At 35.8% G+C, this 12582-nt stretch overlaps 1 protein-coding gene across 1 annotated transcript; it reads right to left on the reverse strand.

Annotated features, from left to right (window-relative positions):
• Positions 1–282: 282 nt before the first annotated feature.
• LOC118267879 (uncharacterized) lies at positions 283–12301 on the reverse strand. The gene is made up of 11 exons (XM_050694484.1): positions 12116–12301; positions 11924–12033; positions 11261–11441; positions 10856–11064; positions 10506–10690; positions 10099–10103; positions 3541–3718; positions 2772–2859; positions 2280–2460; positions 1669–1880; positions 283–855 (listed from the first exon to the last, which is right to left on the reverse strand). Exons 1-11 carry the CDS (start codon positions 12239–12241, stop codon positions 657–659), a joined length of 1674 nt encoding a protein of 557 aa, XP_050550441.1. The 5' UTR covers positions 12242–12301; the 3' UTR covers positions 283–656.
• Positions 12302–12582: the final 281 nt, after the last annotated feature.

A 12582-nucleotide genomic window follows, 5' to 3' on the forward strand; every position in this document is an offset into this window, starting at 1 on the left:
TGATTGGCCCTCGATGTGTGGCATTGCGTAGTTGACATTACAGTTTATGCGTTACTAGAGGGCGCTGATGTAATATAATAAGAAAAGAGTGACCGAAATATTTTTACTAATAACGTTTTGTTATTGCAATTGCATGTTAATTAGTATGAAAATAAGGTGAGTAATCTTTACAATCTACCCATTTATCAAGTATCGCTATCGCAAAACTAGGTGCATAAGTTATAAGTGGATATGCATATCATACATGGTATTATTGTATTGTGAATGAAATAAAAGAAAAGGTAGGTAACATAATTTATTTAACAATAGTAGTTATAGTATAAGAAATAGTTATAATATAAGTACTTATTTTAGGTAAGATTGTGACAGCTCAATAACTTATCTTAAGAAGTTTAATACGATTAGTTCTGTTCGTGCAAACCAATACTACAATCACACTAATATTATAAATGTGAAAGTTTGTTTCATTGGATGTTTATGTCCGTCAATCACACCTGAAACTTAACGGATTTTGATGAATTTTGGTATACACACAGGGTATGAGCTGACTTGAATGACTCTTTTTATCACACAGGAACGCGAGTGAAGCCCTTGGCAGACGCTAGTATTACATAATATAGCTAATACAGGTTAAATAGAAAACAATTTTTGGAACTTTATAATAGGACTTTGGTATAAACTTTGTCGTGTACGTGAGGTGGTTCGGGGACTATAAGCGGCTTGCCGTCCATTTTGATCTCAGTGTAGGGAGCGTAGTACATGCAAGTGAAGCCAAGTTTCTCCGCCGACATTGCTGAGAAGGCACTCGATGTGTCCATGCGCAGTACTTTGATACCACGTTCCTTGGCCAGCTTCCTGTAAAGATATATGTTATTTATCAATCTCGGAAGACATAACACCGTGTAGATAAGGTACTTTGGTATCTTTGAGATCAATATTGGTTATACTGCCGCACCAAAAGGCTGATTACGGACCCTTTTCCGTATACGTGCTGTGAAAAACATTATGTTGATTCTTATCAATAAGTCACAATCATATCACACGACAACTTAAAGTGGCCCATCTCCAGTCAAGTGTATGTTATTCTCTTCAGTACCTCTACCATGTTTGAAGCAATAGTATTTGTCGATAGTAGCTAACGACGACGTAATTTTATTGTGGGTATTTGCCATACAAAAAAATTATGCTAGCGACTATTGACAAATATTATTGCTTCAAACTCATAGTACAGGTACAGAACAATAGAACATCGGAACTGCCCAAAAGTTTAAATCTGAAGCGAATCTTATTATGTTGGGAGTGACAACTAACATGAGGACATAATAAGGTATTATCATGCAAATAGAACAATTTGAAAGGACAGTAATGTTGACGGCTGTCCGTACTTGTCCTATTTCGACACAGCCAGTTTCCTATGTTGAGTGACCGAGTAATCGGGGGAAATATCTATTGATTAGTGGACATTATGGATGGTTTGTTTGGCCATTGTCGTATGCTATTGACAGGTTTCATTTATTCACGTTTCATTCTAACGTATTCCTATTGACTGATCCATTATCGATAATCCGTGTGTCCGTGAGTAAACCATTGTTGCCTTAACACAAACATTTTGGGAATATAATGAGAGATACTGAAACAATATTTAGAATGTAGGTACACAAAACTTACTCTGTAGCAGCTAACAGATTGTTCATGATGCCTCGTTTCCTCCAGTTGGGGTCTGTGGCCGCAAGTTTCACGTCCAGCACCTCGTCCAAATCGGGGAACTTCTCCCAAAGTTTGGCACCTTCCTCTCTTTGTGCTAACACGTATAGAATCTTTGCGAATTTCGGGTCTTTGCACTGTTGAGCCTGGGTCACGTAGTCGCTGCCATCATCTTTCTGGAAATAGTTAAAAACGCCATGTACCTGTTTCTAACTAACAAACTTAAGCTGGTAGTTTCACATAACCAAAAACACATTAGGTACTTTATTTTTCTGTAATGGTGGATTCCAGAGAATTTGGTCTTGCTCGTTCTTCTCCATTCGAACGTACACTTCAGTACGAGCACTTAGCTTCACTGACGGACAGAATAACATACTATTATTTATTTGTTGACATTTCAAAAGTACCTATTTATGGTTTAATTGGAATATATGATTTGACTTTGACTTTGAACACCGTAGGCAGGAACCTTTGAGGCGCCCCTAATTCTTTTTACCCATCTGTAATCTGGCCTAGGCACTTGCTTAGTTCGCCTTAGGGAATACCACTGTTTTACTACAATAGTGTGAACTTACTGGTTTCAAAGGACTCAATCCGCTGACCATGACGCCGACAATTTTGCCATTCTTGTCGACTGCTTTGAATGACCATCCGTTTTCGTGTAGGTAGTGTGCGGAGTATTCTTCAAGATCTGCACAGTTACCGTCACTGCATAGTCCCACCGCATGGTTCATAGGCTCGTCGATGAAAAATGTCCTACAAATAGATGCGTATTTAGACATCAGTGTTTTTATGGGGGATTTTTAAATTTTAACGGCAGTTTTGAGGTTCGGTAGATAGTGTTTTCCAAGATGAATTTTGTGTGTGATGACTAGACTGACTGGGGTTCTTGTGATAAATATTCTTTCTGAAGGGCTTTGACTGCTTTCAGTCAGTTGTTCAATTTCCTACAACATTTTGTTAATAATGCTACTAATGAGATTCTAAACACTGTTCTCAGACAGATCTTTATCATTTTTATATGAAAAGGATTTTTTATATGAAGTATCTCAGGTTTTCAGACTTACTTCCTCAGTAACTCAAGACATTCCTCCGTGTCTCCAGGTTGAACTGGTTGTATTACGTAATCTTGGTCAGCCATTGTCTCTCTGGACCCTGGAAGCAATTTTGATAACATCTTTAATTATATTGTTAAAGCAAAATGTTAAACCTATGTACGTAGTACTTAAATATTATATTTTATGACATCTAGTCAATTGTCGTGCGGCTGTGAAACCAACTAGATTAAAAATTACGTAGGTACTGTAAAATTATACACTCAATTTGATCCACCGAGAATCTACGCACCTAGATAGAACAATATTGAAATTAGTCCAGTCATTTGGTAGTTTTACCTGGAAAGTTTTCCGGGAGTTTTGAAAATTGGTGAATTTATAGATTTGGGTATGCTCTTTTCGAATTTCAACTTTGCCACCTCGTACAACCGCCGCTCGCGCCGCCATATTGAAAAAATGGCGCCTAAAAACGGTTTTTTATTAATATCTCCGTTCCGACGCGTTTTACGAAAAAATATTTATCTACAAAATGAAACTAGAAAAAAATCCTACAATTTATGTATTGATAACTTTTTCATAAAATGAATAGTTTTTGGCGTACGAGCGCCGCAAAGTATTATTTATCTGCACCACCACGTGTACAAAAAATGTGTGTTGTGTAGCAACGACTGTCGCAACCGAGGGCTGGGCTCGCTGTCATTGCAGAGGTAAGTCCCCTGTTTGAGGAGTGGCTAGAGAGGCGCCATGGCGTCCTCACCTACCGTCTGACGCAGGTGCTTACCGGACACAGGAATTTCGGTAGGATCCTGTTTTTGATTGGGCGGGAGGAAACGCCCGGGTGTCATCACTGCGAAGACCGCCCGGAGGACACGGTGGAACATATAACATAACACATATAACATCAGAAACAGGAACCTACCGAAACTAACCTGTTTGTACAACATACATTGTTTGTAAACGGTTTTTTATTAATATCTCTGTTCCGACGCATTTTACGAAAAAATATTTATCTACAAAATTAAACTAGAAAAAATTTCCTACAATTTATGTATTGATAACTTTTTCATAAAATCAATAGTTTTTGGCGTACGAGCGCCGCAAAGTATTATTCATCTGCACCACCACGTGTACAAACAATGTGTTTTTTTTAAATGTATCAATTCTTAAAAACTAATTATGATATCTCGTTGAAACCAATTTTCTTTGAAAGTTTCCATTAAAATCTACAGCATATATTTTTTTTAGTTTTCTTACTCACTTATTTTAAAAGTTAGAGGGCAGGACACATTCGATAGACCTCATTTTTCCACTTTGGAAGTGTCTATCTTTCAAACAATTGATTTTGACGAAAAATGGTTTTAGGAACCATGACGTATTTTTAATGGCCTATCCATAGACAATCATCACGGATAGGTTAGACGAAAAAAAAATTTTTTAAGAGGTGCAGTGACCGCGCGCTCTCCCCCCTCTATCTCGGAAACGGTGCACCGTATAAAAAAAAGTTTAGACAAAAGTTGTAGAGAATTTTGTATTCTACAATATTGGTATTAAATGCAAATACCAAAAACCCATAGGAAATGAGATATTTCCAAAAAAGCGCAAAAAACGTTTTTGGGACCTTTGGACCTTAAAATTTAATAGTTGCTTACACCCTATCATATGTAGGTTTTGAGACAAGTTTCAGGCAGTCAATATACAAGTATATACAAAATTACAGCTGGGTATCTCAAATTCCGAGGTGAAATCCTAATTTGAATGGACTAATAATACTTTGCGGCGCTCGTACGCCAAAAACTATTGATTTTATGAAAAAGTTATCAATACATAAATAGTAGGAAATTTTTTCTAGTTTAATTTTGTAGATAAATATTTTTTCGTAAAATGCGTCGGAACGGAGATATTAATAAAAAACCGTTTTTAGGCGCCATTTTTTCAATATGGCGGCGCGAGCGGCGGGTGTACGAGGTGGCAAAGTTGAAATTCGAAAAGAGCATACCCAATTCTATAAATTCACCAATTTTCAAAACTCCCGGAAAACATTCCAGGTAACCCCCTTTTTATCTACCAAATGACTGGACTAAATATGAACCATGAGGTTTTATTTACTGATTTGTTGGGAACATACCTATTTTATTTTCACATAGATGTGTCACCTATGTGCTAATCAGTGCCAAAATGTCTGAGGGTTACAATTTACTTTAGTATATTTATCAGATAATAAAATGTTAGGATAGGTCACTTGAATTTATTTGACAACTTTAACTCTTTCATACTCACGCCTTACCGACTCACAAAGCATACATAGGAGTAGGTAACTTAACAGTTATAAATAGGTTCACATCTACCTATGTATATGTTACGGTAAGAGTGAATAATTGAATATTATTAATAATTATCAATGATTATTAATAATTACCGAAACTCGAGGTAAAAGTGATAAATTAATCACATTTGTCGGTTATTATTAATAATTTTACCCCAGTAGTGACAAATGTAATAAATGGCCAAGATGTTATTTTTATTTCAATTTAAACGGCAATATATTGTACTTGCACAACAAATATTTGTTGAATTCTATGATAATACTTTTAAAATTTTAATTTGTTGCATTTATAGGTGCTACAGAAGATTTACAGGCAAATCAAATATGGTTGTTGATGATTGCTTTTAGGATTCGTGTTGATTTTGTTAATGAAACAATAATTGTTTAATTATATTTTTGTTACATTTTATGCACCACGAAGGACTTTCTTGCATAAGTTTGATTTTAGATTTGATTTTTAAAAGAATTTTATCGTTAGTTTTGGTTCGTTCTCTCACGCGTCCCGCTTCCTCCTTAGCAATCATGACTGCTTCGCAAAAGGAGGAGACGGCATCCCAGTCCCCCTCGCTTCGTACCATAGCCTGAACCAATGCCGGGCGCGAGAGGTCGTCGTCACCGACCACATCCCTGAGGACACGGCAATGTTCAGCCCATGTAGGGCACACCGCCACTGTGTGCTCCACCGTGTCCTCCGGGCGGTCATCGCAGTGATGACACCCGGGCGTTTCCTCCCGCTTAATCAGAAACAGGAACCTACCGAAACTCCCATGTCCGTAAGCAAGTACAAGTAACCTTGTTTGTGTGATCTCTAATTAATATAATCATTAGACGGTGTTTAATATTATAAATAAATACCTGGTGGTCAAAAACCATTGGGTTTATATTTATTTTATTACTTTCACCAATATGTGTCGTGAATTATTAATAATTACTACTAAAAGTAATAAATTTCGATACATTAATCACATTTACCAAAACATATGATTATTATTAATAATTTAGTAAAATTATTAATAATTTTCAATTAATCAGATTTACCGTAACATATATGTATAAGTCATAACGTAACATATTGTGAATAATGATAAAGTACCTCCTCTTTGTTCCGGTTTGTTTTTTATGCTTTCGGTGATGTCATCCTTGTTTATAACTTTAGCGGTTTTGTTGACAAAAAATAAATAAATAGCTACCTTGCCGAGCAACTGTGTATACTATACATTGCTTTAAACTTATTTTGAGAGCAAATATGGCATCTATTTATTATATTCAAATAAAAAACTCGGTAACTACTTAGGTACTGGGTTAAGTTTATGTATAAGGACGTCCAAGGACTTTAATGCATGAACTCAACCGGCTCAATATTCTTAGAGATTCGTTGGAGGTTTAAGGGTATTTATGTAACCATAACTATTCTTCAAATAAAATTAGAATATATTGTCATCCCATGCATTAAACATTATGTACACTTCTATAGTACAATATCGAAGCTTATTGCTAGGTTACCTAAGTATTTACATCGATCACTTGAGTAGATACCATCATATTTAGATACTAAGTATCTATCTTATTTTTATAGTGATTATATCTTAAATCGTACATACATCTTAGTACTTAGATAAGTAATGTTTGACGAAATTGGATGTCTGTATCTAAGCAGATAAAGTGGTATATCAGACAGACGCATCAATCTGATTAAATAAACACGTTTTAAGAATAACTGATAGCAAATATTATCCAACAAACACCAAAAATAGCACTGATGTTATAACAAAGAAATACTCTAAATACTTAAGTGTAGTAAAATGTGTACCATTTTATAGTTCTTGACATAGGTCATGTAATGATCTGTTTGATATCTATTATTGTTACATATAAAACACTAGATTAAGTTTTTTATGAAATAGGGGTAAACGAGCAGACGGGTCACCTGATAGTAAGTGATCAGCGCCGCCCATGGACAACACCAGAGGAGTCACAGGTGCATGTTTTAAAAACAAATACGCTCTTGTCTTGAGTTGAAATTTATGTTTTATTATTGATGTAATTAAAACGCAGTTCAATCAAGCTGAACCATCATAAATAAAATATTCAAATAGTAAACATAGGTATGGTAACTTAAGCTCTATCTGTGTCTTACCTATAAACAACTCCAAGTTATTCAGTAAAGCAATCGAAAACACAAGTTCACTGCACTCTTCAATGTCAGTCAGATATCAAGAACGTATAACCACATATACTATTACTGTGATAATAAATTATTCATATAAATATTATTATATAATACAATTATTATTAAATTATTAATTATAATACAATATAAATAAATCGTTGTAGCGTGCGGCCTGCGCGCAACTAGATAATGTTTTGAACGGTTGTGAGCACGCATTTACATATTAACGGTGAAAGATAAAAATACTATATTTAAGGCGAATACAGCGGTATGTTTGTTTATCTTATCGTATGTATTGTACCTACATATTGTAGTTAGGTAGCTGTGTGACGTCATTTAATCCGATAACTACTTATATAAATTATTTTTTGATTCCAATCAGTCAATTTATATAATTATATGAATTCGTTTCGGGAAATGCTTGGCATTTTCATGCGGGTTTATGTTTGACATGGAGTTTAATGTAAGAATTAAAGTAGGTAAGCGCCTGTCTCACTACCTTCATATAAGTGTGTACCCGATAAAGTTGTGTGACAGATAATGCATACAAACTACGTTAATTCAAAGTTATCTGATACATAGAGGCTATCTAGACGTGCAACAAGTCCTAAGTATTGCATATTTATACTATTATATTTTTATGCTTATTAGCGTGAAGTAAGGTTTCAAAACCATGGAGACATATTGATATTATTGAATTGGCTTATTTCACTATAAACACATTTTATGAGCTTATTATCCACCTTTTGCGCCTTACTACATTAAGTATATCATAAGTTGATTCTCATGACGCGTCTCTCGTGTAGGTTCTAAGTATGAGAATATGAGAATAAAAAAGCATCTTCCTTAAGTTAAGCTTTCCAATGGTATAAATTGTCCTAATTCGTCCCGTTTTTCGAGTCTATTCAACATGAACAAACGTAATATTTTTTCTTTTTTAAATAATAGATGGAGATTTAAAGTGAAGATATGAGCCTTAACTAGAATCTTAGTAGTGGGGATGGGTCGCGGTGACCGAAGCATTGGCATCTCAAGTCGGTTTATTTACTAATCGTCGCGTGCGCGGCGAGATTTGAATACAATTGTGACCGGTATTTGTAACCTTTATGTTAATGACATAAGAGCGGTTTTAGGATGTTTCGGTCTTCGGCCTGTTCTATTGTTATGTTAAGATTTTGGACATCGTGCCTCGTACGTGGTATTCCATTATCACTTTTGCTTTTCATCTAGATTCTTAAGACTTGATTGACACTTACATAAATGTAAAGCATGTTTATTCAGTTGTCATAGAGTTGTTTGCTACTACAAGTCTTTACAAGTGTCCTCTGAAGCATGACCATGAGCTGTCGCCAAATACTAAAAATTCAAACTCGACATCACTTACCTACCTGGTACTTGGTAGGTGGCTTTTAAGAAGAACTGAAGAACCTCTTCCTATGGTGTGTATTCTTGACAGAATGGTCGCGTTTAACTAAAATGGATTTCATTTGGTTTCGTGGGTTGTTCTCACGATGCACTTCCATTTGTTAGCAGTCTTCAGCGTCTTGAGAGCTTCTTTTGGGGCTATATATTTAGGTAATATTTTGAAAAGAAGCACACCACAACGCATTTTGGTATGTACTTATACAAGACAGAAATTCTAAAATGTACAGTCTGGTCTTCATTCTACTGTCTATCTGTGTCTACTGTCTAAGCATGTGTGCCATATGCCGTTCCTCGCATATTTTTTATATCATACATCTGGTAACCACTGCTCTAAAATAACTAAGTGTACTTGGGCGACAATATACAAATGGTTGTAAGTAATTTCGTTTCAAGTTACTCAGTGGTATAACAATATAACTTATCTATCATAACATTTGTGGTTGACTAACGACCAGTCCCAGTTAGCTTTCTAGTAGTAAATTTGGTTACAAGAGGTAGACATTTTTTGAAGTAGATATAAGGCGCTAGGTAAACCGAGCAGACGGATGATAATAAGCAAAGCTGCCACCCATGGACACCCGAAACACCAGAGGCGTTACAAGTGCGTTGCCGGCATATTGGGGGTTAGGAATTTATAGGTTATTGGGCAATCGGGAATTGGGAAGGGAGGTAATTGGGCGTCCAGTAACCTCACTTACAACGAAACATCGCAAACGTTGTTTCACGTCGCGTTTCAGTGAGGTAGATCCTTTACAGAGTAGAACATATATATGTTCTTCTATGTGACTTACTACATTGTTTTACTTTACTTTTTTATATATTTTTGTTTATAAAGTACTTACCTATTAGAATTTTAATCCAGGAAGAATACCGCATCGTACCTTATCCTAAATCGTCATTTGTTTTACTTTACTAATTCGTCTTTGACTGCCAAGACTAGAAAACTGTTGAAGGCAAATCATTCGCTAACGTCGGATACCGGTGACCACCACGGCGTTCAACGTGTTAAAATAACCTTCAACGAAAACTGTTGTTGTTTAATAATAATTGGTAATGTTACGTTAATTAGTCATAACATGTTCCACTAATTAGTTTGTACAACACTTTATTTAACTACTGTACTGTACTACGCTGGTAAACAGTTGAGGGAGATTTATAAATGAAATTCTATAATATACTTGTTTTATTGTATGTTTCTTTAATACAATGAACAAAAATGTATATTAATACATACAAAACAAAACTTCTCACTATGTCGTTGTAAAAATTCTTCACAAAGTGTTTTCATAAATTTAAGTCATAGTAGGTTACTATGTTAGTCAAAGTATTATTGAGTTCGATTGATAGCCACTTTGTATAAAATAAAGCAGCATTTATTCAGGTCTAGGTCGAACGTCTTCAATAGATGTTTAACATTTTACAGCATCTGAAAATTAACAAAAAGTCAAACACTTTTTCGATTGCGTGCTCTAAATCAGAGTAGCTGTATACATTTAGGGAACGGAGGATCCTCCGATCAGGCGAGGTGACGGACGCCTAACGGGCTTTTTGTCCAACTCTTGTTCGTGTTTATTCGCATGTAAACTTCATAATTATATGCAATGTAGTATTTATGACGTCATCCGTGGATTTGATCGTCGATCATCTATGTGCGACTTCTGTCATCTGTCACTTTTGATGTGTAGCCACATGGATATTATCTATACTGCGTCTAAACCTTCCTTAAAAATTACACATAGCTAATAATACAAAAATCTGTCCATTTTTTTATTTATCCCGTTCGTACAGACAGACGGAAGCGAAAGGGGACCACCTAATATAAGATTACCTTGTAATAGTTTCATGTAAACCCTAGCTTCGAGGTGGGGCGGTTCAGGTTGTGGTGCATCTGGCAAGTCAGCGTATTTGATTGAGTATATGTTCTTGTACCCCAATCGTTCAGCTGCGCGCCCTGAGTAAAACGACGTCGCGTCCATGCGTATTGCACATGCACCAACGTCTTTTGCAATTGTTCTAAAAAAGACAAAAAAAAAAATCTATCGTTTATCCTTTATCTATCAAGCTATTTACACCATAAAGTAAATTGTTCAGAAAAGGATCTTAACGTACCTATTACGCCAAAAAGACCAATTAGGAAGAAGCATTGTAGCTACTTTAAACCTAAAATTTAATTCTTACTCTGATTCCCTGGCCAGTATTTCCATGACGTGTCTTTTTCTCCAATTCGGGTGTACAGATGCCATCGTAAGATCCATTACCATACCACAACTACTTGGCACTTTTTCCCAAAGTCGGGATTTTTCTCGCATATGCATTAGAACGGTAAGAATGCGTCTGAATTTGGGATTTGCACATTTCTCTACTGCTTGTTTATAGTCACTGCAGTCCTGTGTAGAAATGTAAGTAAATTATTTTGATGGACATGCTACAATCGGTTGAATCTTTCGAAAATGTTTCAAAACTCAAATCAACTTGAAACTTAATCAGAACTTTGATCAGAACCTTACTATATATTTGGCACCTTGTAGCCCAAAAAAGCCATAGTATTGGAGCATTAACAGCCCGTCTTTAATTAATGCTTACATTTTTATGCATTGCCGCATTGATAACGACTCCCACTAGCTCTTCGTTTTCATCAACAGCGGTTACTGAGAATCCTTCATCAATAGCACTGGCTACACTTTTCTCAGCTTCCATACATCGATCATTTGGACCGTTTATAAGTTTCACTGCTTGGGACATTGGCTCGTCACGTAAGAAATATCTAGAAAAGAAAACTAGTAGTTACCTAAATATTTTCCAACTACTAATAGGTAGTTAACCAATTTGATTCTATATTTGGGCAGAAATTTCAAGAAGATTAATTCCTAGTCGCCTCCTTCGGCGGAAAATTCAACTTTAGTTCCATCATCATAGTACTTCTAATAACGAACCGGATAACTTCCTTTATCATTTTATTCTTCACGATGGTGAAAGCAATGTGCAGCGAAACTAAAGTGGGGTCAGTTTCCAGTCGGCACCGGCGTTGACTGAGAATTTATCTTCCCATTAATCCCATTGGCTTAGACTCCAGTAGCAATCCTCATGAGGCGATTTTATTTTTGAGAAGGGAAAACAAGGGAAAATCACGTCTCTCGCCTTTGGTGAGGTGAGAGAAGTCATTGGATTGCGGCGTTCTGTTGTGGACATACCTAGGTAAGCAATTAATTTATGAAATCACATATTGATTCAAACTTTATATCTTACTTCCTTAGAAAATCAATCACGCATTCTTTATCCTCTGATTTTATTTTTCGGACGTGGAATTTAGTTTCTTTTTTCATACTGAGGTGCCTTCTCGTATCTTCTTTCTGGCTCTAAATGTAAATTGATCTTATAAGAGAAGAAAACTATCTAACATTTTGGACGTAATATTTTTATGTGTGCTTTGTAACTTACTAGTTCTGGCCATTGAATCTTGTTCATTTTCGTCAAATTAAATGCTGCTCTACATGGAATTATGTTGCTGATTTTTCTTGTAAATTCATCATGAACGACACGTTTACAAACACGTAGTAATACCATAGCTATAAGTAAGTTAGGATAGGAGAACAAAGAGTCCTCAGACCACCACAGATGGGGCCCAGTAGGGCTAATGCCCGATCCGGAGCTGCGGCCTACCTGTCGAGTGTACCAGGGCTCCGGCAAAAAGCAGGAGCAGAAACAGGGTGGTTTTCTTCTCTTAAGAAAAGGATAGAGGAAATTGTGAATATTCCTATTTTAGTAGCTATATACTTATTGATTTTAATATAAAAATAAATGTGTTAATTTTGTTGTAAATAAATACCTTATGTGTCAAATGTCAAATAATGACACGAGTGACATGAGTAGGAAAACGAGTGAGGTATGAGTTCTTCGGATGAAAT

The sequence above is a fragment of the Spodoptera frugiperda genome, chromosome 6 (genome assembly GCF_023101765.2).
Source record: "Spodoptera frugiperda isolate SF20-4 chromosome 6, AGI-APGP_CSIRO_Sfru_2.0, whole genome shotgun sequence".
NCBI lineage: Eukaryota > Metazoa > Arthropoda > Insecta > Lepidoptera > Noctuidae > Spodoptera > Spodoptera frugiperda.

Coding starts and splice junctions, on each gene's coding strand:
- LOC118267879 (XM_050694484.1), bottom strand. CDS start 12,241: ATGGTATTACTACGTGTTTGTAAACGTGTCGTTCATGATGAATTTACA. Junction 12,034..12,115: donor AGATTCAATGGCCAGAACTA/GTAAGTTACAAA, acceptor ATTTACATTTAG/AGCCAGAAAGAAGATACGAG. Junction 10,691..10,855: donor ATACTGGCCAGGGAATCAGA/GTAAGAATTAAA, acceptor TGTCTTTTTTAG/AACAATTGCAAAAGACGTTG.